The 27,374-nt window shown below is 48.7% G+C and overlaps 11 protein-coding genes across 11 annotated transcripts; 6 read left to right on the forward strand and 5 right to left on the reverse strand.

Annotated features, from left to right (window-relative positions):
- Positions 1-423: 423 nt before the first annotated feature.
- On the forward strand, positions 424-3,744 carry BT62DRAFT_968274 (uncharacterized protein). Its single transcript, XM_043188900.1, has 17 exons — positions 424-674; positions 746-799; positions 852-892; positions 945-975; positions 1,034-1,255; positions 1,308-1,477; positions 1,533-1,596; positions 1,647-1,687; positions 1,745-1,977; positions 2,025-2,177; positions 2,233-2,278; positions 2,330-2,469; positions 2,519-2,638; positions 2,700-2,898; positions 2,961-3,125; positions 3,175-3,415; positions 3,474-3,744. The coding sequence occupies exons 1-17, from the start codon at positions 498-500 to the stop codon at positions 3,582-3,584; spliced, it is 2,208 nt and encodes a 735-aa protein (XP_043039986.1). The 5' UTR covers positions 424-497; the 3' UTR covers positions 3,585-3,744.
- Positions 3,502-5,428, reverse strand: BT62DRAFT_986953 (ARM repeat-containing protein). The gene is made up of 8 exons (XM_043190035.1): positions 5,321-5,428; positions 4,979-5,258; positions 4,742-4,923; positions 4,406-4,683; positions 4,208-4,354; positions 4,031-4,156; positions 3,867-3,980; positions 3,502-3,805 (listed from the first exon to the last, which is right to left on the reverse strand). Exons 1-8 carry the CDS (start codon positions 5,418-5,420, stop codon positions 3,764-3,766), a joined length of 1,269 nt encoding a protein of 422 aa, XP_043039987.1. The 5' UTR covers positions 5,421-5,428; the 3' UTR covers positions 3,502-3,763.
- Positions 5,429-5,794: 366 nt separating this feature from the next.
- On the forward strand, positions 5,795-7,301 carry BT62DRAFT_931914 (protein serine/threonine phosphatase 2C). Its single transcript, XM_043186241.1, has 5 exons — positions 5,795-5,866; positions 5,920-5,942; positions 5,997-6,307; positions 6,357-6,932; positions 6,983-7,301. Exons 3-5 carry the CDS (start codon positions 6,185-6,187, stop codon positions 7,151-7,153), a joined length of 870 nt encoding a protein of 289 aa, XP_043039988.1. The 5' UTR covers positions 5,795-5,866; positions 5,920-5,942; positions 5,997-6,184; the 3' UTR covers positions 7,154-7,301.
- A 390-nt stretch (positions 7,302-7,691) lies between these two features.
- On the forward strand, positions 7,692-9,208 carry BT62DRAFT_122296 (protein serine/threonine phosphatase 2C). Its single transcript, XM_043179760.1, has 4 exons — positions 7,692-7,826; positions 7,878-8,075; positions 8,136-8,906; positions 8,969-9,208. Exons 1-4 carry the CDS (start codon positions 7,758-7,760, stop codon positions 9,134-9,136), a joined length of 1,206 nt encoding a protein of 401 aa, XP_043039989.1. The 5' UTR covers positions 7,692-7,757; the 3' UTR covers positions 9,137-9,208.
- A 995-nt stretch (positions 9,209-10,203) lies between these two features.
- On the forward strand, positions 10,204-12,450 carry BT62DRAFT_895094 (DUF580-domain-containing protein; the record flags this gene model as incomplete). Its single annotated transcript, XM_043183203.1, has 14 exons — positions 10,204-10,440; positions 10,488-10,606; positions 10,660-10,791; positions 10,843-10,880; positions 10,936-11,339; positions 11,386-11,533; positions 11,594-11,669; positions 11,722-11,741; positions 11,796-11,897; positions 11,953-12,018; positions 12,070-12,150; positions 12,200-12,242; positions 12,287-12,347; positions 12,400-12,450. 14 exons carry the CDS (start codon positions 10,204-10,206, stop codon positions 12,448-12,450), a joined length of 1,578 nt encoding a protein of 525 aa, XP_043039990.1.
- BT62DRAFT_121765 (MFS general substrate transporter) lies at positions 12,422-15,304 on the reverse strand. The gene is made up of 16 exons (XM_043179759.1): positions 14,959-15,304; positions 14,786-14,909; positions 14,499-14,725; positions 14,398-14,442; positions 14,278-14,340; positions 14,197-14,226; positions 14,076-14,144; positions 13,970-14,018; positions 13,728-13,916; positions 13,394-13,666; positions 13,234-13,324; positions 13,122-13,172; positions 13,020-13,064; positions 12,803-12,963; positions 12,695-12,751; positions 12,422-12,620 (listed from the first exon to the last, which is right to left on the reverse strand). Exons 1-15 carry the CDS (start codon positions 15,137-15,139, stop codon positions 12,730-12,732), a joined length of 1,620 nt encoding a protein of 539 aa, XP_043039991.1. The 5' UTR covers positions 15,140-15,304; the 3' UTR covers positions 12,422-12,620; positions 12,695-12,729.
- On the forward strand, positions 15,027-16,838 carry BT62DRAFT_931920 (uncharacterized protein; the record flags this gene model as incomplete). The annotated part of the gene is made up of 2 exons (XM_043186242.1): positions 15,027-16,316; positions 16,369-16,838. Exons 1-2 carry the CDS (start codon positions 15,470-15,472, stop codon positions 16,836-16,838), a joined length of 1,317 nt encoding a protein of 438 aa, XP_043039992.1. The 5' UTR covers positions 15,027-15,469.
- Positions 16,839-17,236: 398 nt separating this feature from the next.
- BT62DRAFT_894965 (uncharacterized protein) lies at positions 17,237-20,382 on the reverse strand (the record flags this gene model as incomplete). Its single annotated transcript, XM_043183195.1, has 3 exons — positions 17,237-18,557; positions 18,614-19,311; positions 19,363-20,382. The coding sequence occupies 3 exons, from the start codon at positions 20,380-20,382 to the stop codon at positions 17,237-17,239; spliced, it is 3,039 nt and encodes a 1,012-aa protein (XP_043039993.1).
- A 266-nt stretch (positions 20,383-20,648) lies between these two features.
- On the reverse strand, positions 20,649-21,888 carry BT62DRAFT_122355 (NADH-quinone oxidoreductase). Its single transcript, XM_043179761.1, has 8 exons — positions 21,856-21,888; positions 21,755-21,802; positions 21,543-21,704; positions 21,416-21,487; positions 21,188-21,367; positions 21,053-21,133; positions 20,891-21,005; positions 20,649-20,839 (listed from the first exon to the last, which is right to left on the reverse strand). Exons 3-8 carry the CDS (start codon positions 21,670-21,672, stop codon positions 20,827-20,829), a joined length of 591 nt encoding a protein of 196 aa, XP_043039994.1. The 5' UTR covers positions 21,673-21,704; positions 21,755-21,802; positions 21,856-21,888; the 3' UTR covers positions 20,649-20,826.
- A 151-nt stretch (positions 21,889-22,039) lies between these two features.
- BT62DRAFT_1005788 (S-adenosyl-L-methionine-dependent methyltransferase) lies at positions 22,040-24,280 on the forward strand (the record flags this gene model as incomplete). The annotated part of the gene is made up of 12 exons (XM_043177182.1): positions 22,040-22,316; positions 22,369-22,469; positions 22,516-22,642; positions 22,693-22,847; positions 22,898-23,143; positions 23,197-23,285; positions 23,334-23,487; positions 23,542-23,562; positions 23,615-23,719; positions 23,773-23,950; positions 24,026-24,166; positions 24,204-24,280. 12 exons carry the CDS (start codon positions 22,040-22,042, stop codon positions 24,278-24,280), a joined length of 1,671 nt encoding a protein of 556 aa, XP_043039995.1.
- Positions 24,144-27,276, reverse strand: BT62DRAFT_931924 (glycoside hydrolase family 16 protein). The gene is made up of 17 exons (XM_043186243.1): positions 27,034-27,276; positions 26,901-26,966; positions 26,658-26,848; positions 26,510-26,600; positions 26,266-26,454; positions 26,107-26,215; positions 26,035-26,050; positions 25,825-25,982; positions 25,553-25,773; positions 25,456-25,506; positions 25,217-25,399; positions 25,149-25,158; positions 25,070-25,083; positions 24,899-25,009; positions 24,742-24,846; positions 24,620-24,684; positions 24,144-24,560 (listed from the first exon to the last, which is right to left on the reverse strand). Exons 1-17 carry the CDS (start codon positions 27,085-27,087, stop codon positions 24,467-24,469), a joined length of 1,728 nt encoding a protein of 575 aa, XP_043039996.1. The 5' UTR covers positions 27,088-27,276; the 3' UTR covers positions 24,144-24,466.
- Positions 27,277-27,374: the final 98 nt, after the last annotated feature.

The raw sequence follows: 27,374 nt of genomic DNA on the forward strand, positions 1-27,374 counted from the left end.
TTTTTTAAATCCGGCTTAGCACCAAACCGGAAGATATGGGAGACGCTGGCTAAAGATAGTATTTTGGATGGGTCATCGGGTGAAAAAGTACAAAAGAAAGAAGTCATGGATTGATACGGCGGCCTACGGAGATATGGTTCGTATGTGGGGAAAGATAGATCTTGTTGAACACTGATAGAGCCCAAAAAGTAGCTTTCGCTTGCCTGGCTTCCGGAGAAAAAGCAGGTAGGACAGATGAGACAAAGACTGAATGCACGATGATGCAGGTAGCGCGAGAAAACCTAGAAAACGGGGAGAGGGTAAGGAAATGTGTGAACAAGGGGACAGTAGTGGTACGGTGGAAGAGGCGTCAACTGATCACGGCAACACGTGCATCTTGTTGACCTGAAAAAGGCCGACGGCGACTATTACGCTGAACCGTCCGACGTTTGTTTGTCCCGAACGGTAATCAAGTCTCAGTATCGTCACCCACTGCCAGCTTCTTTTTCTCCACCATCATGTCGCTTAGTCCTTCTGCGTCTGTATCGAATGGCTCAGAATCTGCCTCGAAGCGCCGTAGGACGAGTGAAATAGGCCGCTCGCCTCAGGATGCGGGCCAGGCTGTCCACATCCCCAAGAGAGGTGCACGGGCCTGCACGGCATGCAGAAAAGGGAAGAACAGATGTGAAGGCGAGGTATGTGCTTTTGAACCATCCACCGTCCCGCTCACTGGACCGTCTCTCCGTCCCGGCCCGGGTTTTTGCAGGCTCCATGTCGCAGGTGTCAGTTGAGCGGTACTCCATGCATATTCGAGAAGCCAGTATGTTCTGTCGTCGCTCTCTCTCTCGGTGCCATGTTAAGCTACAGTACAGGAGAAGAAAACCAACCAGCCTATCGCTGGCGCTAGCGTGGAGTAGGTCTCATCCCTTTTTTACAGTGTTTTTTTTTTCTTACACAGGATCTAGGAGAGTCTCTCGCCTCGAGGGCCAATATCTTGTGCGTCTGTCCCGTTTCATGCTGCGAAAGATCTCTTGCTCACAGAAATGCTGACCAGGTCATGCAAAGCCATATGATTGGCATGCAGTCTTCCCTTGATCGCATTCTCGCCCTCGTTCAGAACCAGGCCCAAGGGAATGGCAGCATGCCCCCGCCCAGCTCAATCTTTTCATCCGCTGGAAATGGCGCATTGTCCCCTTCTGGACGGAATGGTTTTGAATCTGGTCCAGGCTCCAGCGATCGAGGCCGTTTCCCTCCGTTGCCCGGATTTGCGCCACCAGTGAGTTGTATCACACAGCGCGCCCACAACGTTCCTAATCAGCACTCTACAGCCTCACAAATATGCTACATATGGGATTGTTCCGAGCACTGCTCCATCTACCGACGACGAGTCTGAGGATACGTTGCCGCGAGCGACGTTGAACGCCCCCATCGAAGCATTGCAAGGGCTAGCGAACGCTGCTGCTGAGGCTGCGGCTGCGCCATCTGCATCTTCCCCAAGGTAAATCCAGCCTGCAAATGTTCCAAAACGAAACTTTTGTTGATATTTCCCACAGAGTCAAGAAGCGAAAGAGGGCTGAACCAATTCCCAGAAATGCGTTCCCGCACGTTGTCGAAAAGGTAGGCATGCCGTTTTCTAGATCGGAGCAATCAACCGAAGTCTATGACAGGGTCTCGTCGCGGACTCGGAAGCGCGAGAGTTGTACAATATGTGAATTCTTTCAGTATGCTACATTTAGCGGTCTGTAGGCCTCATCTCTCCAATTAGATTTTTCGCTGGTTGTCACCTGTTCATTCCTCTCTTCGATCCAACGTACGATACATACGAAAGCTTGATGGAGCGCTCACCTTGGACGTTCGACGCCATTTTAGCCATCGCCGGCAAGATTCGGAGCGGGAACGGCCCACTCAGTCCGACCTTCTTCAAATGTCTTGAGGAGGCCCAAGGGATTGCCCGTTCGTCTCTCTTCGGCCCTGTGGTCCGCAAGGAGGCCGTGCAAGGTCTGCATCACCAGATGGTTGCAGCACGAGTGCTCAACTCTTTATAGGGATGCTTCTCTTGGCTGCGTGGAGCACTAACGGTTGGCTTCCAAGCGGTCATGCTATGCGCATGGCCCTTGATCTTGGATTACATCGTGCTCTCGAAAAATTAGCTGACGACTCTGGCAAACAGAGAACCGAAGAAGAAGAAAGAGATTTGGGTACGTTCGCTGACCTGTCGTCGAAACCGGCCCGCTGACATGAAGATTGATGCAGTGGTATCAGCTCGCATCTGGCTATGTCTATATTGGTTCGATCATCAGTGAGTTTCATCTGGTACTATTCGCAACGATCTCATTCTCGTCCCGTCCAGGATGAGCTTGGGCACCGGTCGCCCAATTGTTCTACGCGATGAGAATTCTATCCGCCACTGTCGCCTTCTTCTTTCCCACCCAATGGCGTCTCCCACAGATGTCAGATTGATTTCCCAGGTCGAGTTGATCGCCCAAAAAAGTGGGTTCATACTCTCATGGACCATATTTGATTAATTTATTTGTACAAGCACAAATCTACGAAACATTGGCTTCCTTGAACGGTCAAGTCAATCATAATACCTTGGCTTTCATCCGACGAGCGAACGTGGCCTTGGACAAATGGTGGCAGGATTGCGATGACCTTCACCGTAAGGTTATTTCTGTCCCTAAGAGTTAAGCACAACTGATGCCCCCCCCCCCGCCTTAAAGGTCAAACAATGGACGAGAACTCCCTCCTTCGAAAAATCTTAGTGGGCGAACTGCATTATGCCAAGTTGTGGCTCGTTTGTGTTGCCTTACGTGGTGTAGCTTGGGATAAAATGCCTTTCGAGCAACGAGAGTTGGCCTTCCAAGCTAAAGATGCCGCGTTCCGTTGTTTATCTGTATTCTTAACTTCATCTGAATACCGGTGCGAACCTTGAAAACTGACATCCGCGTACTTTCTGGAGATTAACAAACACCGATATCTAGTGCTGCTCTCCGATATGCGGTTCACGATAGTCTCGTGACAGCTGCGTTCTCGGGTCTTTTCCTCCTCAAGATGGCGAGTTTGTTTCCCGCCGAACTGGATTTGAGTGCAATCACCACTCAAGTTGAACAGTTGGCTCAGCTTCTATCTGATGTCGCTGCTGAGCGGTACGCCTTCCTTTCCTTGGCACCTCTGACACAGGATAACCATGTGCAGATATGCTCTTACACTGCGGATTATGCTAGCTAATCTCCGTCGTAAAGTTGGCCTTGGAAGTGGTATCAACACTCCGGTACCGACAATGCCTCCTCCGGGTTTTGCGGACATGATCATATCCCCCACTTTCGTTGACCCGGCTATGCCTCCGCCATTCACAATGGAAGAGCTGGGCTTCGTTTGGCCAAGTGATAGAGGGATCGTCAGTCCTTCCGCTATTCCAGTCTGGCTTCAAGAACAAGTGGGTCATTTTTTTTTTTACTGTCACACTTGTGAAGCGGTACTAATGTGCCGCGTAGAGTCTCACAGATCTGGGTCTCCCAGTCAACGGTTCTGATGGCATCTTCCTGCAGATGCACGGTACCAACGGCTGGACACCGGATTTTGCGCCCGGACCAGAGGCGTGGTAAGGCAACACACATCTGATATACCCTTTTTTTGGTTCCTTGTCTTTTTGTAACCAGTGTTTGTGGTAGTGTCGCTCCTGTTACGGTTTTTTATCTGTACTTCATGTGATTCGTGTACAATAATCGTCGTGTTGAAAACAACGATTGTCAGCTATTCATGGTTACCTTTGCATTGTAATCAGTTACTCGTCCTCCTCACTCTCGTCCTCCTGCTCCTGCAAAAACTAACGTGTGTGTGCGGATTAGTTAAATCGTGCATAGTATCCAGACATAAGAGCAACTGACTTTGACAAGAGCCTCAGTGCTCTTCAGGAAGTGCTGGCGACCCTGGGGTTTTGAGCCCTTTTGGTACCAGTATACGATAGCTTGGTCTGAAATGCAGTCTTTATTGTACAGAACCTATAACAAAGTCTATCAGTGTTGCATTGTACGACCCAAGTTGCACGGACCTTGAGAATTTGTGGAAAAGCCTTAATGATGCGAGTATCTTCATAACAATAAACTTGTACAACATTTATGAGAGCAACTTCCGTCTTCGGTCCGTCACAGAATGGCTCTAGAATAGGTGAGAACTTCTAGATGATGATATTAGTGGTAAGGTAAGGCTAGATATACATGATACCTACTCCAACTTCACGCAGAGCGAGACCTTCAATTTGATCTGGGCGTGCGCTCCAGTCAACGGAAGCCATGAGACCCTGCCAAATGCATTGAATGAGTTCCGTGTCAGGAATTGGCGTTGCTTCCTGACGGCTCTTAATAGCGGCAATAATCTGCAAAACGACCATCAGCATACAGCTAGAAGCGGCGACGGTTGAGCATGCCTGTTCACGGGTCTCTTCGCGTTCACAAAGCTCTTGAAGGTCCTTGACTATTCCTTCCTTGACCACAGCATACTGCTTCTTGGCGTACCATTCCGCGACCTGGGGAAGCCCGCTCTTCTTGAAGTGCTCTTCCAGATTCTTGCCCTCGCGTTTGTTGGCAGGGAAGAAAGCGAGTAAATCCTTGATACCACCACGCTTGAGCGTCGCTGACAGATGTTCCATGGATTGGTCCACGAGGAAGGAACGGAATATCAACGTGATGACATCGATGGAGACATCTACGTTGTGTTAGGTAAGTTGTTCGAAAAAAAAAAAGAAGCGTCAGCGCCAACTCACCATTCTTAAGCAAGTGATCCTTCGTCAAACTCTGTAAACAGGAGGCACTAGCCAAGCCTTGAGAAAACAACAGGCCAATCGCTATCGATAGCTTGTCTTTCTGAGCTGATGACCACCGGTGTATATATTGCAAGATTGTAGGAAGCGCAGATTCTTCCAGTGGTTTCTGCAGATATTTGTATCTGCCAATGAACCAATGAGGAAATTGTGTCGTAGTTACAGGGAAGCGAGACGCACCGTCTAATGAGTTTGTTCAAGACTTCGATGTATTTCCGAAGGTCCTCTACCTCGGCCGGTTCCTTAGCATTGAAGATGGTAAACGGGGACACAGGAGCACCATCGTCAACGTAGTTGCCTCCAGGCTGGATGAGACCTCCGACGAGAATGATTTCGAAAAGCGCATCGGCATATTTGAGAAATTCGAGAGTTGAGCCTGCTTGAACTAGTTTAGTAGCAAATGAATCAAAGTCGCCTTCTGGGACCGTTTCGAGATGTCTGTAGAGCTGGTCTCTGAAGACTAGATAAAGTGCGGTGAGGGTGTAGACCTTTTTTTTAAAAAAAAAGAGAAAATCAACGAACCCGCTGGTTCGTGTTTTGCGTGAGCCTTTACGGCGCCTTTCCTAGCTTTGATTCGAACACCCTGCAACGAAGGCTTTGAAGCGGCTGATTGCTGAGACATCCACAGGTTTTCAAGTCAAATGGAAACGAGTGGACAAGGCAAGCCGGGTTGTGTGCAATGTGTGTAGACAAGAACCTGTGAGATCAATCTGATCTCCAGCGATCTACCTTTTCGGGATACAAGGCCTTTGCCAAGCATAGACAAAGTTAGAACTTGCTTCTTCGAGTACAGTTACATTCAATTGATAATCTCCGTGTGTCATGGCGTTCATTCGACCTTTGGGGAAAATGCTGATTATTAGATATATTTTGACAGACTAAGTATGACCACACACTTGGAACTGAATTACATGCCTTTACTACTTACATATCTGAGTTAACACCTATCCTTTGGCCCCCATCAAAACAGCAGATGTAGGATCATGATATCTACTGCTGGTGACACACTATATAAACTCCTGCCGTCGTATCCATCTTTCACCCTTTTATACACGCGTTACCATCCAAGTAAGCTCCATTTCCCTTGCCTTGTGTCTCGTCTCTGACGAGACGGCTCATAGACCTTCCCAATGATGCAGATGAGGTGCGTATGCATCGCGTCATATGTGGTGGTGGTCTTAGACGCCTTGGTTTTTAGGTACAGCGGAAACGCAAAGTCGAGACCCATGACAATTGCAAAAGGTTCAAATACTCACGGGGTAGGCGCAGTTGGCGTATTACATTGCACTCATCATGATTTCGTTCTGTTAGATCCTTAATCAACGGCCGTCAAGAAACGAATACTACCAGATCGGTATCTACGAAACCCAGGGCATCCGCCCCACCATGGAGGATACGCATGCCTTTGTTGTTGACTTTGATTCGGTCAGAGGCCAAGGATACTTTGGCGTGTTTGACGGCCACGGAAACAAAAATGTATCAGAGTGGTGTGGCTACTACTTTCACCAGGTGTGTATTTACCAGTCTATTTCAGAACACTTTCTAAACAGTTGACTAGATGCTCTTGGGTGCGATGCATGATCACCCATACCTTGCTCCCGAGAAAGTTCTTCACAAGGCATTCAAGAGAGTGGACGAAACATTGCGAAAGTATTCCCTACAATCTGAAAAGGTAGCCGAGTCCGGATCTACAGCAGCGGTTGCTTTTCTGCGTATCGAAAATGAAGACGGTACACAGGTCTCGTTTGCTTCTTCACTCGCATCCGAGCACGCATCTCCGACACTTACGCCGTCTGCCTCACGACAGCTAAGAGTACCGCCATACACAGCTAGACGAGTCCTGTACTGTGCCAATGCAGGTGACGCGCGCGTGGTTCTATGTCGTAATGGGACTGCGAAGCGATTGACACAGGATCACAAAGTGACTGATCCATCTGAGGAGTCCCGCATAAGGCAAGCCGGGGGTGTCATTATGCGAGGCCGTGTATTTGGCACATTGGCTGTTTCACGGAGCTTGGGCAATCACATATCATACAATGGTATCCGGATGAAACAATATGTGATTTCGACGCCGTACACATCTCGGACGGAGTTGACGAACGAAGATGAGTTTTGTATTATTGCATGTGATGGGGTAAGTGCTTATACTCCTCGCAACATGGGTACTGACTAATGAGCAAACAGCTTTGGGATGTAATGGCAGATCAAGATGCAGTCAACCTTGTGCGGCGTATCAAAGACGCCCAGTACGCAAGCAAGATTCTCGTCAATCATGCACTTTGTAACCAAGTTCAGCCGACCCGGGATAATGTCACAGTGATGGTTATCCGGTTCAAGGACTTTGTACAAAAGTGATTGCTGGGGAGATTCCACTATGTTACTTTTTGTGTTTAGGTTTTCTCGCGTCGCAGTCCTAAGGCTATTGTATAGTGTTCATGTATTTCACTGCAGTCGTGTCATGGTTGATGAATAAATGTATTGTAGGAGGCCATTTTCATATTTATAACATGGGCTCCTTGAAGATAAAGAATACTTTAGTGCAGGGTCTTTGCACAGAAAAAGACGAGACAAAAAAAGAGAGGGTATAATAAGGAAATGGTCGGAAGAGTAGATTGCCTTTTCTGCAATTGCCACATGGCTGAATTGAACCTCTTTCTGCAACGCTCACCCGGTCCAACTTTTGTTTACCCTATAGAGTCCTATTCTCCGTTCTACGTCCTTGTACGTTCGCACCTTGTCTCCTTACCTTGACGAATACTTGCGGAGCCGACATTACGACTGCGAAGCTCCCTGACATAACCGTCTTTCCGTCTTTCTTTCGTCATCACCGTGACAGGCAACCGACTCGGTTCTCTGTGAGTATATTAATCCTCTGCGTCGCCTTCGTTCCTGGCCAAGGTCCTGCTCACCTCGTTCCTTAGAAATAACCGTGTTTTCTCAATATCGCCTGCATTCTGCCATGCGGTTCACAGAATCTCCCAATGCTCGCTCCAAATCCATATCAACTGCTGAATTCGACACCCATGGCGTGCGCTCTATCGCTCTTTTTGGATGTCGACTAGTCTAATTCAGTATCCAGGTTCTCAACCGCCATGCCACCAAGAATTCCTCCTACCAGGTCGGCGTTTCCGAAGATAAAGGCAACCGGAGAACCATGGAAGACTCCCACTCTTTCGTGACCGACTTTGACAGCGTACGCGGTCAGGGATTCTTCGCCGTATTCGACGGACATGCAGGGAAACATGCCGCCGAGTGGTGCGGGACACATTTCCATGAGGTAAGCTTTCTGTGCAAATCCTGCGGTTTGGCTTGCTCACCCGCGCCGCTCCACGCGCAGTCGTTGCTCCGATGCTTAAGAGCATGTCCAGATCTTGCAATCCCCGATATTCTCAATGAAACCTTCCATGACGTTGACCGGAGTCTTTCCCGCATGTGTGAAGAATCCGACGGCAAGATCCATTCTGGTTGCACTGCTGTAACGGCTTTCCTACGCCTTGAGGATGCTGATAGCAAACAGTCCTTCCTGGATCAAGCAACACCGCCGTCGAAGCCTATAACACCTCTTGCCGAGGCCCCTTCACTTGTTGACGGGGATGAGAGCAGTAGCGGGGAGAGCGGCGGTGATGCCACTGCGGATGACAATAAAGATCCCAAACGGCGCAAAAAAGCGAAAAAACTGGGTGCTAAGCGACTCAAAAACGCCATCAGAAGTCTCGGTAGCGGGCCGTCTCTCTCCCCCAAAGCATCTCCCTCGGTGTCCCGGAAACAGTCTGTTGAAGTTGTACAAATTCAAGTTGCGGCGCAAATGCCTCCCCCAGAGGCGAGACGCGTTTTCTATACAGCTAATGCTGGTGATGCGCGCGGGGTTCTATGTCGTAACGGCAATGCTATTCGGCTCACCTATGATCATAAAGGATCAGACAAACAAGAGGCGAAACGGATTATGGATGCTGGTGGCTTTGTCATGAGCGGAAGAGTGAATGGCGTCTTAGCCGTGACGCGTAGTTTGGGTGATTCTTCGATGAAGGAATTTGTCGTTGGTGCTCCTTACACGACTGAAACGGAGCTTTGTGATGATGATGAGTTCGTAATTCTGGCCTGCGATGGAGTAAGTTCCTTTTTTCGAGCTCCATCAGGCATTCACTTACTGACCGTGATGACCAATCCCAGCTCTGGGACGTTGCTAGCGACCAAGCAGCCGTTGATCTCATCCGAGAGATTGATGATGCTCAGCTTGCAAGCCAGAAGCTCCTGAAATACGCGCTTTCTCATCACTCTTCAGACAATGTCACCGTCCTCGTCATTCGATTCAAGAATGTATTGCCTAAAACTGCATGAACACCGAAAAGCTGGTAGAACTTATTTTTTTCTATATTTATTCTGGGCTCCCGCAATCACAATGTTTCATTAATAGCAACGTATCTGTATACTACACCATACGCTACGGTCGAACCAGTATTTTTGGTATCATGTTGTACTCTCTAGCTTCGGGGTATGAGCGCGAATATTACAACCGTTAAAGAGTACATCCAACGTATGATACTGATGAGAGCTGCTTGGCTCGTACTTGGCTCACCGCCTAATCCAAGAAATATAGCGCTTATATAAAGCGGCCCGTATGACCTGTGTGCATCATCATCTCCCTGGGACTCAATCTTGGCCAGGAATTTCTGATGACCGGTCTGTGTTTTCTTTGGAATGACATTCAATAACTGATCAACTCGATAGTTCCCCTTACTACTATATGGTGTGAGCTCATGGGGGTGGGAGCGTTGTTCAACCTCAATCGACTGGACTATGTTCGCGATCAAAAAGTCCTTGGTATTTTCAGCGTCATTATTGGTATACGGTATGCCACCACACTTCAAGTCATGTATGCACAAATTTCTGATTATGCTTCAGGCGCCATTGCTGGCCGTCGTATAATCTTCAAACTCGGCTCTCCAGGTTGCACTTGGCACTGCCGTTGGTATCAGAGTGTTAATTGCATTCAGCTGGATATTCTCATAATAGTGATGGACGAGGAAAAGACAACCACGCAAAAGGCCGTTGCCCGAAAGCAGTCGGAGTAGTATTGTCATCATTCCGCGCACCTCTACAAGCATGTAGTCCTGTCAGTGATGGACCCGACGCCCATTTTTAAACCTCGTGGATGCAAATTTTCAGTATCACAGTAGCGGAACCGGCAACATTGCCCATTGATGACCTTGGGCCTTAGTACGTACCAAGTACGGTGCATAGTTGTATTCAAAAGGGTAGAGGGATGTATTTCCTGGATTACTGCTGCATCTTGGCATTGGCGATCTGAATGACGTATAAATCTGTGGTGTCGTGCACGCGGCTAACGCCCTTTAGGTGAACACACTGAACACTGCGACGAACAGCTACGAGCAACGATTTTGACGATGTCTGAATGGCCCGACAAGAACCAGTGGGGCGAGGGCGGGCAATATGCAGGATCTACTACTCCATACGGAAATGCAAATGCGCCGTACCCTGGTCCAACGCCCGGTTACGCTCCAGCCCACCAGCAACAACAGCAACCGTTTGTCCAGAATGTCAAGGACCCATACGAGGGCGATAGGTTCAAGCCCAGGAAGAGGGTCAATGATCCCATCTTCTTGTTGCTCTTTATCCTCCAAGTACGTCTTCACCGCCCTATTATCCAACTCATCCAACTCTCCGGTAGTTCATTGGATTCGCAGTAGTTTCCGGAATTGCACTTCAGTCATGGGTTGTCGAGGGTGGGCTGGGGGGCGGGCTGGGCAAAGGGGGCGTCAGTTCTGGTTCAAATTTTACGCTTAATTCGTAAGTACCCTTTTTTTCGCCTTGGATGAAGCAAGGCGCTCACTGTGTTACAGGAGTACAGTATATCTTCTCCTTTTTGTCACAGGAACGGCACTATTACTTTCGACTGCCTACCTCCTCCTGACTAGAGTGTTTACCAAAACAATCATGCATATCACCCTTGTTTTGAGCATCGCTCTTAGCACGTACAGACCTGTTTCCTTCTCTTCAAGGTCCTTGCTAACATCGCATTTTAGAGGGATCGCCATTTACTACTGGATCACAAAATATTGGTGTAAGCGGTGTGCATCGTTCCCTTATTCATTGGCAGCTTACACCGCTTTTTATAGCCGGTGCTATCATTTTTACAGTTATCGCTCTCCTATCTGTACTGTCCTACTGGGGCTTCCGTTCACGCATTCCCCTCGCGTCTCTGCTACTGCAAGTCGTGATAGACGTGTCAAAGCACCACAAGAGCGTGTACGTTGTCGCGTTCTCCGCGCTGATCCTTCAGGCTGCATTGGCGGTCTGGTACACATTCACCGTTATTGCAACATATGCCAAATGGACTCCTGGTGGTCCATCTTGTTCTTCATCATCATGCTCAGGAAGCACAGTTGCCGGACTTATCTTTTATGAAACCTTTTCCTTCCTTTGGACGTCGCAAGTCATCGGTAATGTTTCCCTAGCTACTCTGGCGGGTGGTCCCTTTGGATCTTGGTATTACTTCGGCCCGAGACAGTTGGGAGAAATGGTAAGAATTTGTGCGATCTGCTTGACAGAAGCTCATATTACCTTAGCCAAAACATCCAACGCTATCCGCCTTTGCCCGCACGTCGACATTATCGTTGGGGTCCATTGCCTTTGGTTCTTTGATCGTCACGCTTCTGGAGCTCGTTAGGTTGGTTTTGAATGCTGTCCAAAACAATGCCAATCAGGATGGGCATCGTAAGTTCTCTGCCATTTTTTCCCTTCTCACATGCTCATCTTCGCGTCGTAAACTTGAAGCGGTTGAGGCGTGTTTGGCGTGCTGCGCAGCGTGCTGTATTGGATGCATTGAGTACCTCGTTGAATACTTCAATAGGTATGGGTCTCAACGAAGTTCTACGATGCATGATGCTAACCGCCGGTCGAAGATATGCATACATTGAAATATGTACGCTGGCTTGCTCCCTTTCATTTTTCCACCACTCATGTCAGTGATATCAAGCTCTTTACGGCAAATCATACATTACCGCGGCAAAGGATACCTGGAGGTTGTTCAAAGATCGTGGGATCGACGCCCTCGTCAATGATTCCTTGGTCGGAATAAGTGAGATCTTTCACTGTTTTTGTTACGAAAGATCTAACAGATGCGTGCCCTGTAGCTCTCACTTGGGGTGCCTATGCCGTGGGTTTACTGTCAACTCTCTTTGCGTACTTGTATCTCCGAAGTAAGTCCAACTTGACACGCCCTTCCAATGATACTGAGCTCGATCATATAGTCACAGCGCCTTCTTACAACACCGATGGGCAGTATACTGCACCCATATTGCTATTCTCGTTCTTAATCGGGGTCCAATGCTGTGAGCTTTCATCGATTTGGCGAGGACGTAACTTTTGACATTTATTCAGCGCTCACACTCTCATCTGCAATCGAAGCTGGGGTTTCAACGATGTGGGTACCGTTGATTGTAATAGGACCCAACTGACTGTCTGCAGATTCGTCGGCCTCGGCGAGGATCCACAAGTGCTAGCTATCAGGGCACCAGAGTTGTTCAGAGTAAGACTTGATTCATTTCTTTGTGGCGTGAATCCAATGTTTACTCTTTTAGCTCATTGCCTCGACGTATCCGCACGTCACTAGAGGAATTCCACAGGTATAAAATATCACAGGACACTTAGCATGTCCTCGAGCTTCTTCATTTTTTTGATTTGTTCCCGTATAACTTTACTGTGACCAGAATATACGAACTATCGTAACAGCATGTACACGAATATGTAAAAAGTCGTACATTCATATTATGGGATCTTGAACATGATGAATAAATGATATCTATACATCCATTTTATTAGAAGTCTGAGGCACTAAATGCTAAGCCAAACCAGGGGAACTGGGTGAGCACTCACATGCGATGCCAATGCCAGGTCGATGCCTCAGGGCTTTAATAATCGTATCGGAAATGTCTGCAAAGATGTCGGGATCTGAAATGCACAAGTCTTAGAAGATCAACGTACTCGTTCTCAAAATCTGTCACGTCTGCTTCTGCCGCCAACCGTCCTAAATGCTCCCGTTCCTCGACGGATAATCCCTTGGCAAAAGCAGCCTTATCGCGTTGATGATTCACGTAAATGTAGTAGAAACGCCACGAAAGGAACAAGATCATCTCCAAACCATACTGTCAAGAGAAACATCACCCTGTGCAAATTCGTGTGGAAAAGGTTAAAGACCTACAAAAATCGCAGAAATGAGGATAGCAGGTACATATCGAGGCGACCACTGAAATCGCATTTTCAGCGCTCAAAATCAACGGCCTTAGAGCATCAGAAATGTTACCTTCGACTGGAAGACTTGACTTCCAACGGAGTTTCCGACACAGTATGCCACCTGGAAACAATGAATATTAACCTTGAGCGACACACAAGTTCACAAAAAATCTCCAACTAACGAAGAGAATAACAGAGGTGACAGATTTCTTCGTTCTCCCAGCAACGTTGCTCGGAATGAATGTCCATATCATCAATCCAGCAATATCTCCTCTACATGCACAAGCGTCAATTGGCGTAAAAGACCAAAAATCAAAGAGGCCAAAGTGAATGGACACTCACGTTACTGTCATGAAATACGTTCCCCACCTTGACCACAAATGTGCGTCATCGCCCGGCTGCAATGCTGTCGCGAGCATTCCAACGAATGCCGGGACAACAGCAATGAACATGCACAAAAACCGCGTTTTGGGATATCTTCTCGTAAAGAGGCCTATAGAAAGAAACCAGACGATCGAGAACGCGTTCCGAGGAACGGTGCCTTTCAATATAGTCTCCAAGTTCGTAAACCCGAAAGAGACGTAGACGAGTGAGCCGAAAGATGTTGTACCGCCGCTGTTTATACCTCGGAAGTCAGTTTCGGACATGCTAGAGCGGGGAACATGAAAAAGCGTACTTTGGTATTGAATTGACGATTGTGGTAAAAAAGAAGAAATATGTCTGAGGGTCTTGGAATGCGACCGCTACTTGGTGCCATTTCCATTCTCCACGTTTCATACGGTCGGAGCCGGTCTGGTTTCCCACAATGCGAGCAGCTGCCATGCGTTTCTCTGCTTTAGATAACCACCATACTTCACGGGGAGTGCTGGACATCTGCGATCAGGTAGAACCGGATATTAAATGCAGAAATGGTCATACCCAAGGATGGCGAACGTGAAGAATGACATAATAATAGTAAAACCTCCCACTGAACCGAACATCATCAACCTCCATCCGAGAACGAGCCAATGAAATTATACTCAACGGAAATAGCTAATGCCTCGCCAAGCGTCTATGCCATTTGGATGCTTCAGAGCAGCTTCTCCAATGCCATCTGCCGAGATTTATGTAAGATCATGGATCAACGAAACTATCACCATACATACACATGCATAGACTGCTAATGATACCGAAACCTGAAGAAGCAGATGAATTGGAGAAACGATACACTTGTATGGAAGAACAACCTGCATTTGCCGTTCCCCAGACGATACTGCGCAGGGTGTGCTCATTGGTCCGATACCATGCACCTGACCAAAAATATAACAGCTTTAGGGCAGCGCAGTTTTGCCAAAGAAGCTTCGCACCAATCAGAAGGAGAAAGGCGGGTGATATGACACTTTCTAGAGCACCTGAAGTCATAGCTAACATTAGGAAAATGAATTCGGAGATCATTTCATCAGCTCACCTTGGATAGCTCTCAACACCATCATCTCTGCCCACGTCGTGACAAATCCGGTACAAAGGACTACAATGCCCCAGAAGAACATGAATACACCTAGCATTTTACCAATGTTGATACGTTGCATGATGTAGTTTCCAGGGGTCTCGAAGACAAGGTATGATACGTAGAAAATGGTGGTAAGTAGAGCATAGTCTTGGCCTTTCATGCCGAGGTCTGACCACATATTGAACCTGTATCACATTTCATCTTAATGAGAGGAAGCCCAGGGAGGAAAAAAAAGAGAAGCTCACGTTGCTTGCGTGGAAATGCCGGTTTTGTCAGCTTGCTGGAGCCCATACAAGACCCACATTAGTGGCAGGAGAACCAAGTCTATCTTTCGGACAAGGCTCTTGTATTCTTCTTCAGTATACTGTTCTGCAAAAATATTGAATAGCGCGACAGATGTTTACGAGAAAGAACATACCAGCAGCAGCTACCGTGTCAATGGCAGCCTCCCTCTCGGATTCTGGAATGGCCGATAAAGTGTTGACATTCTTAACATCAATGTCAACAGCATCCTTGACCTTGGCTGCGCAGGAGATGGTGCTGGCGTCGCTCTCCATGATGAGATCGCTGAGAAGCAACGGACTTGCTCTGACGAACATTAGACCGCCTCGCCTCTGATACACTTAAATGCACCGATCGCAAGAATTGAAGCGGATCAAAGCGGAGTAGAGCCGCGGTAAGGCGGCTAGATAGGCAACAAGTGCGGTACCTTCAACGGCGATCTTTTTCTCTCGGCCGCGGGTGGGAGCATGGTAAGCTGTTCGTATTCTTACAAGTGATGCACTTGTTGGACCTTTGAACCTGTTTGGACCCCGGGCTAGCCCAGGCATAGAACAAGGCGACCGGCCGGTCGTGTATCACCACAGCAGCTGCGTGCTATTTAGGCGTGGGCCGGAAGCTCTGTTTCTACAGCATATCAAGAGAAACCCATGACGTCCATGTCCACCAACATACAGAACGAAGCATACCGTGCAGCGCTCCTCGTCACGTCCAGCTCGGCCGACCCGATATCTGACGGCGGCATACTGGTTTCGGGCGACACAATCGCGGCTTCTGGTCCCTGGTTCACCACTATCGTGCCCCTTCTCACGCCTACAACCACAGTGACCGACTTAGGTGCAGTTACTATCGTCCCAGGATTCTTCGACTGTCATGTGCATGTATCATTTGATCCCATGCGCATGAAGATGAATTCTAGCCGCGACGAGCTTTCTGATGCGCAAACTAAGGAAAAAGAAACCAGAGAACTCATGGAGAGGAACGCACTCCGGCTGCTGGACGCAGGGGTGACAACCGTCCGTGACCTTGCAAGCCACGGCATGGGAGTTATGGAGATGAAGGGGCGGATCAACCGGGGCGAGATTATGGGACCACGGTTGATGTGCGCAAATGCCCCAATTACGGTATTTGGCGGACACTGCAATGCGATGGGCGGAGAGGCTGAGGGAGTGGAAGGGGTCACAAAAATGACACAAAAGCGATTGGATGAAGGTGCCGAGGTTATCAAGGTAATGAGCACCGGAGGCTTCATGACTGCTGGCTCGCATCCATCTGAGGCGCGTTACTCAGTCGAGGAGCTCAAGGCCATCGCTGACACCGCTCACGCCAAGGGTGTGAAGGTAACCACGCATGCCCTGGGTGGAGAGGGTATACGCAGAGCAGTCGTGGCTGGGTTCGACAGCATCGAGCATTGCAGTTGGAGTACCAAGTCTGGCACAAAATTCGATGGCGAAGTGGCCCAACTCATCGTGGATAAGGGTGTATACGTCTGCCCCAGTGAGCATTAGAATTATTATAATTTCATGAATGACACGCTGACTGCCTTCAGCGATGAACACCGCCTGCCTTGCTGGAGAGAATTATTTCTGTCCTTGGGACCATCGCGCTGCTATTGTAGCAAATCTGGCTTCATTGCGAACACTCAACGCCAAGATTATCATGGGAACCGACAACGGAATCGGACATTGTCCCTTCGAGCGTTACGCTGATGGCCTTACGGCTCTGGCGGATGCGGGATATACGCCGCGCGAACTGTTGGCTGCATGCACTGACGTGGCGGCAGAGGCGTGCGGTTTATCGGAAGTTACAGGCAAACTTCTCCCAGGTTTCGTCGCAGATGTAGTTGCCGTCGAAGGAAATCCACTGGAGAGCATAGAGGCGTTTGCTAAGCCTAGATTCGTGCTGGCCAGAGGCAAGGAACACAAGTTGACCCCCATCCCACCACTTCCAGCGGATCACAAAGAGAAAGTTGAGGAGTTGATGGCAATGCTGAGAAAGGGCGCTGGATTCAAGGATTGAAATGGTCACGAGACAAGTTAGAAAAGGTGCCAGAGAACTAATCGTAGACATACCAACAGGCGAGAATATATTCCTTTTTTTTTTATCAGCTACGCTACATACCTGAAGGAGGCTTTCGGTGCCATGGTTGAGGGAAAAGGTGGCTCGATCCAGGACTGCAGGATCCCTCGGGCCGGGGCGACTTCAGAATCCACGTACTATCGTTTAGTAGCAATTTACAATAAGTCGATAAGTATGATACGATGCCAGTCCAAATGGTCGCTAAGAAAACAAATGAATGACTGAGTACGGCAAGATAGCCAGGGAGGATTTCGGTGGTTGTGAAAGCAAAAAGAATCCAAAGGAATGTCGAGTAGGTAAAATATACAACAAAATGTGATAGACGACGTGGTACTCTGTTACCGCGCCAAATCTAAATGCTGATCGTTAGAGGGATACCGGTATGCCACGAAGTCCGTATCTTGTGCTACGAGCTCCTCTAATGCTTTTCGGGAAGTGATGGACATCCTTGGTCCACCAACGCCGCTGAACGCACTATGTCGCGACGCAGAAGTAGCATAGCCTCCGTTGGTTGTCACCTCGTCCAAAGCATCAGACCCAGCCGACTGCCGGAACGAAGGGAACTGTTGGGCAACGTTATCCTGCATCGGATTTCTTTCTGGTTGCTTCTTGCCGAGTAAAGACGATAGTCCGAATCTGGACTTTCGCTTTGTAGGTTGGGGTAGGCTATTCCTATTGCTTGTCGTCGCAGCATAATCAAGGCGCAATGATCGCCTTGAACCACCAAATTCGTCGTATATGGGACCCATTGAGTCACGTTGGTCATAGCCTGCCATTGTCTGGTTCCGCGCCCGTTCTGATAGTCCATCCAGATTTGGACGTGACGTGAGCCCACCGAAGGACTGCCGGCGAGCTTCTGGGTTACGGAAGGGTGCTTGAGGCGGAAGGAAGTCATGGGTCGGCCCAGCTCCAGGAGGTGGTCTTCGGGTGTCGAAGGTATATACAGTTTGAGGTCGGTCTGATGACGTTGGGGCATTATTAGATCGGCGTCGTGCCTCTCCAGGAAGTGGAGGCAGCGATTTTTCGCGTGTCAAGCCAGCAGAGGAAACAGGAAGACTGGTATAATTATTGGGAAGGGCGGGAACAGGAGATGAAGATGCAACACGCTTGCGTATGTCGGGATCAGAAGTCATCAAGTGCACGTTTCTCGACGGGCTCTTTTCGTCGACGTCATCATAGTTGCCGCTCAACTTGCGTACAACTGCTGTGTCTGCGTCTTGGACAGAAGGCCGTGATGAAGCAGGAGAAGGTAGAAGGCTTGAGGGAGCTGTAGGGGGGGAAACGCCGGCAGTAAGTTTTGGTGGGGAAGAGGTGAGAGAAGGTGTAGAAGCATGACGACCTTCACGGTTCATAAGATAGGTAAGAGGTGGTGGTGGTGCTAGGGGGTAATCATCTTCGGTTCTGCGATTGGACTGTAGCTGCCTTTTCTCGCTGGCAATGTCATCATGCTTAGATCCTTTCGTCACCATGCGCCAGATTTTAGCGAGTCCCTTCTTCTTCTTCTGGCTCTTGCTCTCTGAATACCGAGACTGACGTGATACAGTGGGTTCCAAGGGTTCCAAGTCCGCACCGTTCCACAGCTGACTCCGACGAGGAGTGCTCAGATCAATGGGAGAGGATACATATCGATTAGCCGCATCTTCACGTTGCAATGCAACGCTTCAAAGATTAACATAAGTTATGAATGTTTCCCGCTGTGAACAATGAAGACTTACTGCATATCAACCATGCTTCCCGACATCCCTGATACCGCCAAGCTGTCACGGCTATTCCATCCTTCCCGGAAGTTAGGGAATCCAAAAAAGCGAGAACGTCGTGGGGACGTGGAGCTCAAGCTGTGCACATCTGAAAACGAGGCCTGGGACTGAGCACGCGGAAGCTCTGGACGATCAAGGGGTGCAGTTAGGACACTCATAGGCCGACCCGGACTGCCTTGAGAATAGCGCGTCGATGGCTTGAGACCAATGCCACTGTCAGTGGGAAGACTCGGAGAAGACATTACTGAGTGAGCGTCGACGAAAGAGCTTCGAGAAGACTTTCGAGCCCGTCTCTCCTCCCTGCGGCGGCGCTCTCGAGCCTCGCGTTCCTCTTTGCGAACGTCCACGTGTTCGACAATCATGCCGTTCTCCAAGAGGGTTACTTCACGAGAATGTGCGCGATCGTGCAGCGGGTTCGTAGGAGATCGAGGAGGTTTGATACGGACCCCACCCGTGTCGTCGCTGGGTGCTGCACTGTTACCCATGTCGTATGCAGAGCGTCGTAATTGGGAGTAGGCATCTCGCATCCTGTTATCAAGTTGTTTCGCCTCTTGCATTGCACGGGTATGTGCGAGAGCTTCTTCTTCTAGCAGTTTCCTCTGTGCAGTGACATACGCACTGAGGGTCTGGTTCCGCGATGTCGTTTCTCGTGCGGTCTAGGAATCACATTTAAACAGCCGTGCAGGTTGAAGCATGTACAAACGCACCACGCTGAGCCATATCTTGACATTTTGCTCAGTTAGGCGGCCACCCTTCGCTCTTGGCCTTGGAGGCTCATCGACATTGAGGATTCCTGTGACTTCCTCCTCCTCCTCTCTGCGTTTTAGCTCCTCATACAAGATATCACTCTCCCGCTCCCACATTCCTGGAGATGTTACGTCGACATCGGCCATATCCTGATCACGCATGGCACATTCAACACAAACCTCTTCTTGTCGAGGTGGAGGAGGCGTAGGGGAATAGACCGGATTCACGGGATTTGGAGTCGTGCTTTGATTAATGAAGGTCGGCTGTTGGGCATACACTCGAAGACGCTGGGATACAGGAGGTGCATAGCCAGGAGATGCAGATAATGGGATAATTGCAGGAGGCATTGCGACAGTATAACTGGGACCGGCAACAGCGCCGGAAACGGGCAAAGCAGGATGGCGGGGAGTGGAAGGAATAGGACCTGCTATTGGCTCCTGTGACGGCAACCTGGGCAAAGCAGTTTTTCCTTGCGGCGAGGCATCCACGGGGGGCTGCCGGGCCTCTTCTTGGGCTCTGGAAGGGGCACGTTGTGTGTTGTCGTCCAAGCTGTACCGTTCTACCACACGGCGAGAGGCTCCTTGAGGCAGGGCATATGACACTTGGCTACGTGGAGGCTCCTGCGACGGCTCCTGTGATTGGGATTTTATCGATGCAAGGTCAGAGGCTTCTGCACGGGACGGCCCTCGCGACTGTGACTGAAGGTGCTGATCAGACGCCCTTGGTATATCTGCTGTCCGTCCGACCGATAGGGTGCTCGTGGCCACTGCTTCGTCATTCCCTCGACTCGAACCGCCCTCCCTTTGCACATTTGAATCCCTTGTGGACTTGTCTCCGACGATAGGGCTTGACCGAGGTGCAGTGGTCGTTGAGGGGTATCGGTTGTCGCCGAAGTCGAGGTCAGCAATTAGGGCTCGCGGGTACATCGAATGTACATTCGGACTCGTGTCGGTTCGTGAGGGGTAGACGGTGGCAGCCATCGTCTAGAGGCAGAAGGGATAAAATTTACAGGCTGGAGGTGAAGGTGAAAGGGATTGGAAATAAAGCGGTGGTGAAAAAAGGGCTGGCGTCGCCGGCAACGACGAGCTGGAGGGATCCTGGGTTGTTGCTCGACGTTGAGGAGATACCGGCCGTGATAAGAGGAGAAGAAGAGATTTTGTTGCGAGAGTGCACCAAGTCCAAGTAGAAGCTGTGTCAGCCTTGGATAGGGTTGATCTGAGGCGCTCGCTTAGGTCCGACCGGACCTTTTACAACGACAATCAATGGAATATTTATCTTTTTTGCAGTTGCTTTTGTACATATTATTGTCTCAAGCTCTGCCAACTAGACGGCAATTGAAATAAAGTTGGCAAAAATACTCTGTCTGATTCTATACACTGTTCAGAATCAATGATACGACTGTAACCATCAGCTTTTCAAAAGAGTTACTTGCGGTACCTGTCAACCGATCCATTAGTTTCTAGTATTGCAATCTTCCATGTAACCCACCAAAGAACCGCTTTCCTGCTGCGTCGCATCTTGCGCTGCAGTTGCAGCATCCCATATAGGAGCGCCTCTGCTGTCGGGGGACATCCAGGTACATATATATCAACCGGAACGATCCCTGTAAAGGCGTTACGGACGTGCAGTGCAGATGATGGCAACACGTACGATCACATCCACGAACAACCGAGTAGGAATAGTGGTAATATCCACCTCCATTGGCGCACGAGCCCATTGACACAACCCATCCTAGAGTATCCGTCAATAACCCGATATCTCCCGCACATACAGTGCATGACATACGAGGTTCAGGCATTTGATCGTACACTTTCCGTAACGCAGGTGCCATTTTGTTCGTGAGTGTACCGGCAACAATCATAACTTCGCTCTGTCGAGGACTGGCTCGGAAGATGATTCCCAGTCTGTCCTGGTCGTACCGGGCAGCGGCCATGTGCATCATCTCCACTGCACAACACGCAAGACCTGCGCAAGACTGTCAGAACCTTCTTGAGCCCGGCATCATATGCTCACCGAAGGTCACAGGCCAGAGCGAGCCTTGTCGCGCCCAATTCGCAATCTTGTCCACAGTAGACAGTACAAATTCTAAACAACATGAATGATAAAGAAAGATTCGGGAAAATTGGCAGTCAGCGCGCACCTGATTTGTTCTGTGGATGCTCAAGACTGGACTGGTTGGAATCTCTGTTCGCCAACTCCACCAATGGCTGAGTCGAAGATAACGAAAAAGAGGGAATGGAAGGCTGGGACGACGACGGTTCCGCTTGCATGGTGGATCTCGTTGTATGTAACCATCGGTGTGCTGCAACTCAATGAATATGCTGTTTGACGTGGAAGACTTTGTAGACACACCGGAAAGACCCGCTGGCCGCGTAGCTGCCCGTCGTCCAGCGGCAGCAACTGCATAAGATACATATCATGAGCCCATGAGAGAAGGGATAGTAGATTCCAACAAACCTGCTGTCTTCAAAGCGCGAGACATTGTGGTCATCGTGGAGAAGGAATTGCGACGACTCTGATTGGCTCCTGCGATTCCGACTCTTCACGTGGCACCTGGGTCAGATACTCAGAAATCGTGGGAATCAAAAGCACCAACTTTAGTAACAGAAGCGAGTATTTCGTCACGCGTGACCGTGTATGCCTCTCTTACCCCAGTGTCCGCCATGCCGACTTCAGATCTCTGCATTGTACTCCCGCGCACCACGCAGATACTACCGCACCAAGAAAATAAAAACTGAGACACCCAAAGACTACACTGACCTTCCGGACTTTCTACAATGGCGCAGCTATTTTCCATCAAATCCTTCACTTGCGCATCGTATATCTGTTGCAAATCCAGAAACTGCTAAAAAGATTGCCAACGCATTTGTGCCAGAAGGGTCTAAAGATAAAGTTATCATTGAGGCGTATCCAGGTGCGATTTTTGAACATAGCCATGCTTTTCATAATAACGGACAGTCTTGTAGGTCCGGGCCAGTTGACAAGAGCTTTACTCGCGTTGCCCAAAAAGCGCATCAAAAAGCTCATTGTGCTCGAAACTCACGACGATTATTTGAAGTATCTCAGAGTATGTCATTCTCACCCCTTGGAACACAGTCCTTACGAACGTGAAGGCACTAGAAGAGCTCGACGATAGAGTCAAAGTCCTTGATCTTCCTGCGGTGTCATGGTCCACGTATGATATGGTGGAAGAAATGGGGCTGTTAAGCGATGTCGACAAGCTATCCTGGGAGGCTGGTGGTAAGTTCACCTGTACAAACAGTCTCCGAATGACCCAACAATTTCTCTAGTGCACCCTAATCTACATTATATTTCCCACCTCAGAGCAACGATATCGGGAGAACAGTTTATTGCACAGCAATTTCGCACCATTCCTGGCCGCCAATGGTTATTCAAGTTTGGTAGAGTGCCTCTGAGCCATGTCATGAGTGAATATGTATGGCAGGTAAGTTCATTGCTGGTTTTTGAGGCCTTTTACTGAAACCACATGAAAAGCGCGTATCTGGCCCCCTAGGAGATAGACTGAGATGCAAACTTAGCGTTATAGCCGAAGCAACGGCCAAATGCGAGGAGGCGTTACCTTTCTCGGAAACACAACCGCTTGAACAACATTTTCATCCAGCACCATCTGAGGCAATAATGACGAAGGTCGGAGAACTACGACAATCCAGAAAATTGGTGAAAGGGAGAAGATTGGGGATGCCTTTTCAGGTCATAAACATGGTCCCTCGTGCGGACGCTGTACGTCGACCCACCCACTACTCATGTTCCGTCGTTCCTAACTGTCTCCTTAGCTTATATCTCCTGAGATGCTAGACAAGTGGGACTATTGTTTGCGTCGGATGTTTGTACAAAAGGCAACACCCTTCAAAAAAGCATTATTGTGAGAGGCTTGTTTGTCCCTGCCCTAGCATTTTACCCATTAAATCAGAACGCTGGGACCTGGTGCCGGAACGCTAGCGAAAACAATCTGCAATCCTGAGAATCCCGTGTGGATTGATCCGGACGCCAAGATACACTCACTGACCATTGAACAGTGGCAAGTTGTAGTTCAGGCATTCCACAAATGGCCTTTCGCTCCAGAGGTGATTGATACACAATACCATCATTTGTCTCTCTACTGAACAAAACATTTCAAGGATCTCGGTGTAGACTCTGTAGTAGCATCTCTGATGTAACTTGGCCAATATTATCCGTCACGCATGACAAAAGGTTGACGAATCTGCGAGGCAAATGTCCATTCAGGTCCTGTCCGGTACTAACTATTCAAAGGGGGTTATGTACATCATGTCCCGCTCAGCTCATCTGTTGAACAACGTCAGTTCCCAGTAATTAGTTCAAGCTCTCGACCGGCCACGTTATCCCTACAGCGACTCCCCAGCTTTTATTCTGCCAATGGCAACTATGACGTTTCTAAGGATATCCGACGGCCTTGGAATATGTGCCTCTGGCTCTGCGAGGACAGGAAGGTGAAGCCTGAGCTGTTGAATGACCTGACTGATGACGTTCCATCAGGGCTAAAGGTGGTGGTGATTGGCATTGGCGGAAGTATGCCTATTACACTTGTAGAGAGATACCCTAATTTGTGCCTACCATGACCGCTCATTGATACCGCTTTTTCAGTGGCTAGTAAAACGGCTGTGTTAACCTATGGTTATAGCCTGTCACCGTCGACTATATTCCAGCCTGATTATACTCGGCTTTCTATCAGGGTGCGGGGAAGGTGCAGGAAATATAAGCTGTTCCCTAACATGGTACCTTTCCGTAAGTCTTATAGTGGTAAACTAACAATACAGGGTAGTACAAATATACCGAAGGACAAGGATCAGTGTAGTCGTCAAAATCCCGTCTACGCCCTCCAGAATAATGCGACAATAACAGGTATTATGCAGTTATAAAGTGTTCGATGCCAAGAAGAGTTCGTAGAATGCCGGGGGATGTATATAAAGTAGCTGATGAGGATAATAGTAAGCTTTCAAGATGCAAATGGTATCATAGGGCTGATGTCCGAGAAATCATATGTGATCTCTTTCACCGGGAAAAAGACTATTTTCATCCGTGCGATTAACATTCGCCAAGGAACGAGTTCTTGGGGAATGGTTTTTGAAAGTCATCAACCCAAGTCGTCAAATTAGGATTCATGTACGCTTCAATGTATCTGCCAGTGTGGGGCGGTCAGTCTGGTCATCACGTAGAACAAAGGTTGACCAAACTCACTCGTTAATATACGCTTGTGTAGGAAAGTCCCGGGGATCACAACCAATGTTAATGTTGTCAATAGGCTGTCGAAAACATTAGTGTCCAAATAGTGCTAGTAGGCGCAAAAAAAAACAATCAACCTGATATACACGTATATAGTCAATCGCCATGTGAACTGGGAAACCGAGATGTTCAATATCGACAGGCCCGAAATTTGTAGACATTCCCAAATTCGTGATTATATACTATAATTTTTGTTAACGTCAATGTGCTAAAATTTTGGAAGGACGAGTATACCATGGGCTCCGTTGGTACTGGACGTTCTGATATTTCAACAGATAAGTCAGGTCCCATACCAGCGGCTTTGATAGACCATGCAATCTGGTTGTCAGATATCCACGTTATGTACTAGGATGGTTTGAAGGTTGAAGGTGAGTACCATGACGGAGAGACCAAAGAAGTGCTCACCCCGTCATTGTATCCTGGTCGCCAGGAGATTGTACTGGTAAGGGGAGGACTTCAGTTTACCCAAGATAGCACGACATACCTGGCTTATACTGCACACAATCCAATGTCAGAATCGGCATTCTGAAAAGTATTACCCTGGAGAGTTACCTCAAACGCATAAATCGAAAAACAACCGCCCGTTTTCTCGTAACATTGAGTATCCGTGTCCGTCACGATTGACGTTGCTTGCTGGAGCACACTACCCATGAAGGTGTTTAATTGCGATACCGATGGATCTCGGACATAGAAGTTGTCGGACGTATTTTGCCAGACATACGCATGATTGAACGGCTGCATGAATTATGAGACTATGAGACCATGATGGTTCCTCGGCGGGTTCGACGTACCGCCCATTGCCCGGATTGGGATACCTGCGCTATCAGCGTGTCTTGATTAATCTGCCAAAGATTAGAGACGTAAGACCTGAATTATGCCGAAACCTACCTGAGCCTCAAATACATCGATCTCAGGCGCAGAACGACCGACAAAGGTACCATCGGGATGAGTTGGGCCAGGGTGGCTTTCCCCTGGGCATGTACACCGAGAAAGTCTTTGTCCTGGCAGATATGAAAGAATGCCGCCCTTCCCCGTGTCCCCGTCAACTGTGGCCGCTACAGGTTCACCGTTGATGGTTTGATTGGCGACGGTACCAATATCACACGAGTCTTGGACATGATATGAGCTGAGATAGTGTATCAAGGCTATCATCACCTTACCATATGTATACGGCCACGTGCCTTCAAGGGTCGCACCATATCCTGCACGTCCAAGGTTGCCCATGGTCCAGATAGCAGGCCAGAGACCGAGGACATTAGTGGTGCCAGGCAACATCACAGAAGTCTCGATATACCCCCCTGTGAAACAGAATTTGTTCCTAGAAATGAGGTAGTTGATATCACAACGGCGCATGTCTCCAATCTTCTTACCATGTCGAGACCATACCTGCATATCCATACGGATGAGCATAAGAATTTTTTTAGCAGAAAAGACTCACTCACCGCCTTGATAATGCAAATCGTGGGTCTCCATCTCTGACAAGGTGACAACTAGAGACCCGTCCTTGGTTGTTATTGCTGCTGGATCATACCATTCCATGTTGTTGGTACCCTGGATATTTCGTCACTGGGTACGATTAACCTTAAAATTGGGAAACAAACCCAATAATGGAGATCCGCGGCTTCCCAGTATGGATCATCTCCAGGATAGAAAGTTCGTCCGTCGGTATTGAATTCATCTGAAAACACCAGCTGCATGTTTTGAGAAGGATCGTTCCACGATGATACGGTGTAAGCTTCTCGAGGCGTGTCTAGATCTATAAGTCCAAAGTTTCCAGGAATATCCGGAACCTGTGCGGCCGAAGGTGAGGAGGTGCGGCGGCATGAAGAAGCAAAGAAGCCGCACCTGTCCGCTGGCATTCAAGCCACCCAAATTGAATCCACCTTGATTAGAAAGACCCCGAGAGGTGACATAGGATGCCACTGGATATCCCATACTGGAAAAGATCGGTAAATTTAATGTGGCGACGATCAATGAAGCTCGTGAAACATACAACAAAGCCAAGATGCCAGCACATAACATGGCGAGGCAACCGAGATTTGTTACCCCACGTATTGAGATAACATGTCCGCCGATTTCAACTTGGTCGGAGCGTTCCTTGGGGGTGTGAATATCATCGTCTGGCTCTACCAAATCCGGAGAGAGATCTGACCCCCATTGCTGTGGGTCAGGAGAGAGAGAAAACTGGAGGACAGGTGAACTGGTTTCGAAGGTTCAAGTCACTGTCAATACCGACTTTTTTAGATATTGACAGTGGCTCTTGGCTCGCACTGTAGGAAGGGTACGGCGTATCAAATTTTGACTGGGAAAAAGGATTTCAGAGTATCAGGAATTGAAAAGCATTTTGGCAGGCAGCAAGGACAGCGTACGAGTTCAAACCATTTGCCAGAACTTGCATTCCGTGATAGCCTCGGTAAGGACATGGTGCAGAGGTAATAGTACAGCGAAAATCAGATGCGGAAACAGCGCGAGCAGGGCGATGGTAGTCGTAGGAGCAAGATAAAAACGCCAAGGACTAGGTGAAGCACGACGTGAAGCAAAAGAGGTAAGAGAAGCGAAGGCGATGTCTATAAACGGCACAGTCCACGCGAGCGGAAGGTATTAATCTGGCGATGCCACCTCAGCAACCGTTTATGGTAAGATCTGTCTAATTCTTCTGTCTAATGGTGACATTAGAATGAATATCGCCTTCAATTACGGTCCATGTCTT

The sequence above is a fragment of the Guyanagaster necrorhizus genome (genome assembly GCF_019112545.1).
Source record: "Guyanagaster necrorhizus MCA 3950 unplaced genomic scaffold BT62scaffold_12, whole genome shotgun sequence".
Taxonomy (NCBI): domain Eukaryota; kingdom Fungi; phylum Basidiomycota; class Agaricomycetes; order Agaricales; family Physalacriaceae; genus Guyanagaster; species Guyanagaster necrorhizus.

Bases quoted from the DNA above. Each gene is read 5' to 3' on its own strand.
- BT62DRAFT_931914 (XM_043186241.1), top strand. From the start codon at position 6,185: ATGGAGGATACGCATGCCTTTGTTGTTGACTTTGATTCGGTCAGAGGC. The intron at 6,308-6,356 runs GTGTGTATTTAC...ACAGTTGACTAG, and splicing joins GTGGCTACTACTTTCACCAG to ATGCTCTTGGGTGCGATGCA. The intron at 6,933-6,982 runs GTAAGTGCTTAT...ATGAGCAAACAG, and splicing joins GTATTATTGCATGTGATGGG to CTTTGGGATGTAATGGCAGA.
- BT62DRAFT_121765 (XM_043179759.1), bottom strand. From the start codon at position 15,139: ATGTTCGTCAGAGCAAGTCCGTTGCTTCTCAGCGATCTCATCATGGAG. The intron at 13,325-13,393 runs GTGAGTGTCCAT...TTGTGCATGTAG, and splicing joins ACGTATTTCATGACAGTAAC to AGGAGATATTGCTGGATTGA. The intron at 12,752-12,802 runs GTACGTTGATCT...ACATCTTTGCAG, and splicing joins GTGACAGATTTTGAGAACGA to ACATTTCCGATACGATTATT.
- BT62DRAFT_931924 (XM_043186243.1), bottom strand. From the start codon at position 27,087: ATGTCCTTACCGAGGCTATCACGGAATGCAAGTTCTGGCAAATGGTTT. The intron at 26,455-26,509 runs GTGCGGCTTCTT...TCGGCCGCACAG, and splicing joins GCTTGAATGCCAGCGGACAG to GTTCCGGATATTCCTGGAAA. The intron at 24,685-24,741 runs GTTGATTGTTTT...TGTTTTCGACAG, and splicing joins ACTATATACGTGTATATCAG to CCTATTGACAACATTAACAT.
- BT62DRAFT_122355 (XM_043179761.1), bottom strand. From the start codon at position 21,672: ATGCAAGCGGAACCGTCGTCGTCCCAGCCTTCCATTCCCTCTTTTTCG. The intron at 21,134-21,187 runs GTATGTCATGCA...CGGATACTCTAG, and splicing joins CGATCAAATGCCTGAACCTC to GATGGGTTGTGTCAATGGGC. The intron at 21,006-21,052 runs GTACGTGTTGCC...ACGCCTTTACAG, and splicing joins GGTTGTTCGTGGATGTGATC to GGATCGTTCCGGTTGATATA.
- BT62DRAFT_968274 (XM_043188900.1), top strand. From the start codon at position 498: ATGTCGCTTAGTCCTTCTGCGTCTGTATCGAATGGCTCAGAATCTGCC. The intron at 1,688-1,744 runs GTGAATTCTTTC...CTCTCCAATTAG, and splicing joins GCGCGAGAGTTGTACAATAT to ATTTTTCGCTGGTTGTCACC. The intron at 2,279-2,329 runs GTGAGTTTCATC...CGTCCCGTCCAG, and splicing joins CTATATTGGTTCGATCATCA to GATGAGCTTGGGCACCGGTC.
- BT62DRAFT_122296 (XM_043179760.1), top strand. From the start codon at position 7,758: ATGCGGTTCACAGAATCTCCCAATGCTCGCTCCAAATCCATATCAACT. The intron at 8,076-8,135 runs GTAAGCTTTCTG...CTCCACGCGCAG, and splicing joins GCGGGACACATTTCCATGAG to TCGTTGCTCCGATGCTTAAG. The intron at 8,907-8,968 runs GTAAGTTCCTTT...GACCAATCCCAG, and splicing joins TAATTCTGGCCTGCGATGGA to CTCTGGGACGTTGCTAGCGA.
- BT62DRAFT_986953 (XM_043190035.1), bottom strand. From the start codon at position 5,420: ATGTCTCAGCAATCAGCCGCTTCAAAGCCTTCGTTGCAGGGTGTTCGA. The intron at 5,259-5,320 runs GTTCGTTGATTT...CACTTTATCTAG, and splicing joins CGCAAAACACGAACCAGCGG to TCTTCAGAGACCAGCTCTAC. The intron at 4,924-4,978 runs GTGCGTCTCGCT...GTTCATTGGCAG, and splicing joins TTGAACAAACTCATTAGACG to ATACAAATATCTGCAGAAAC.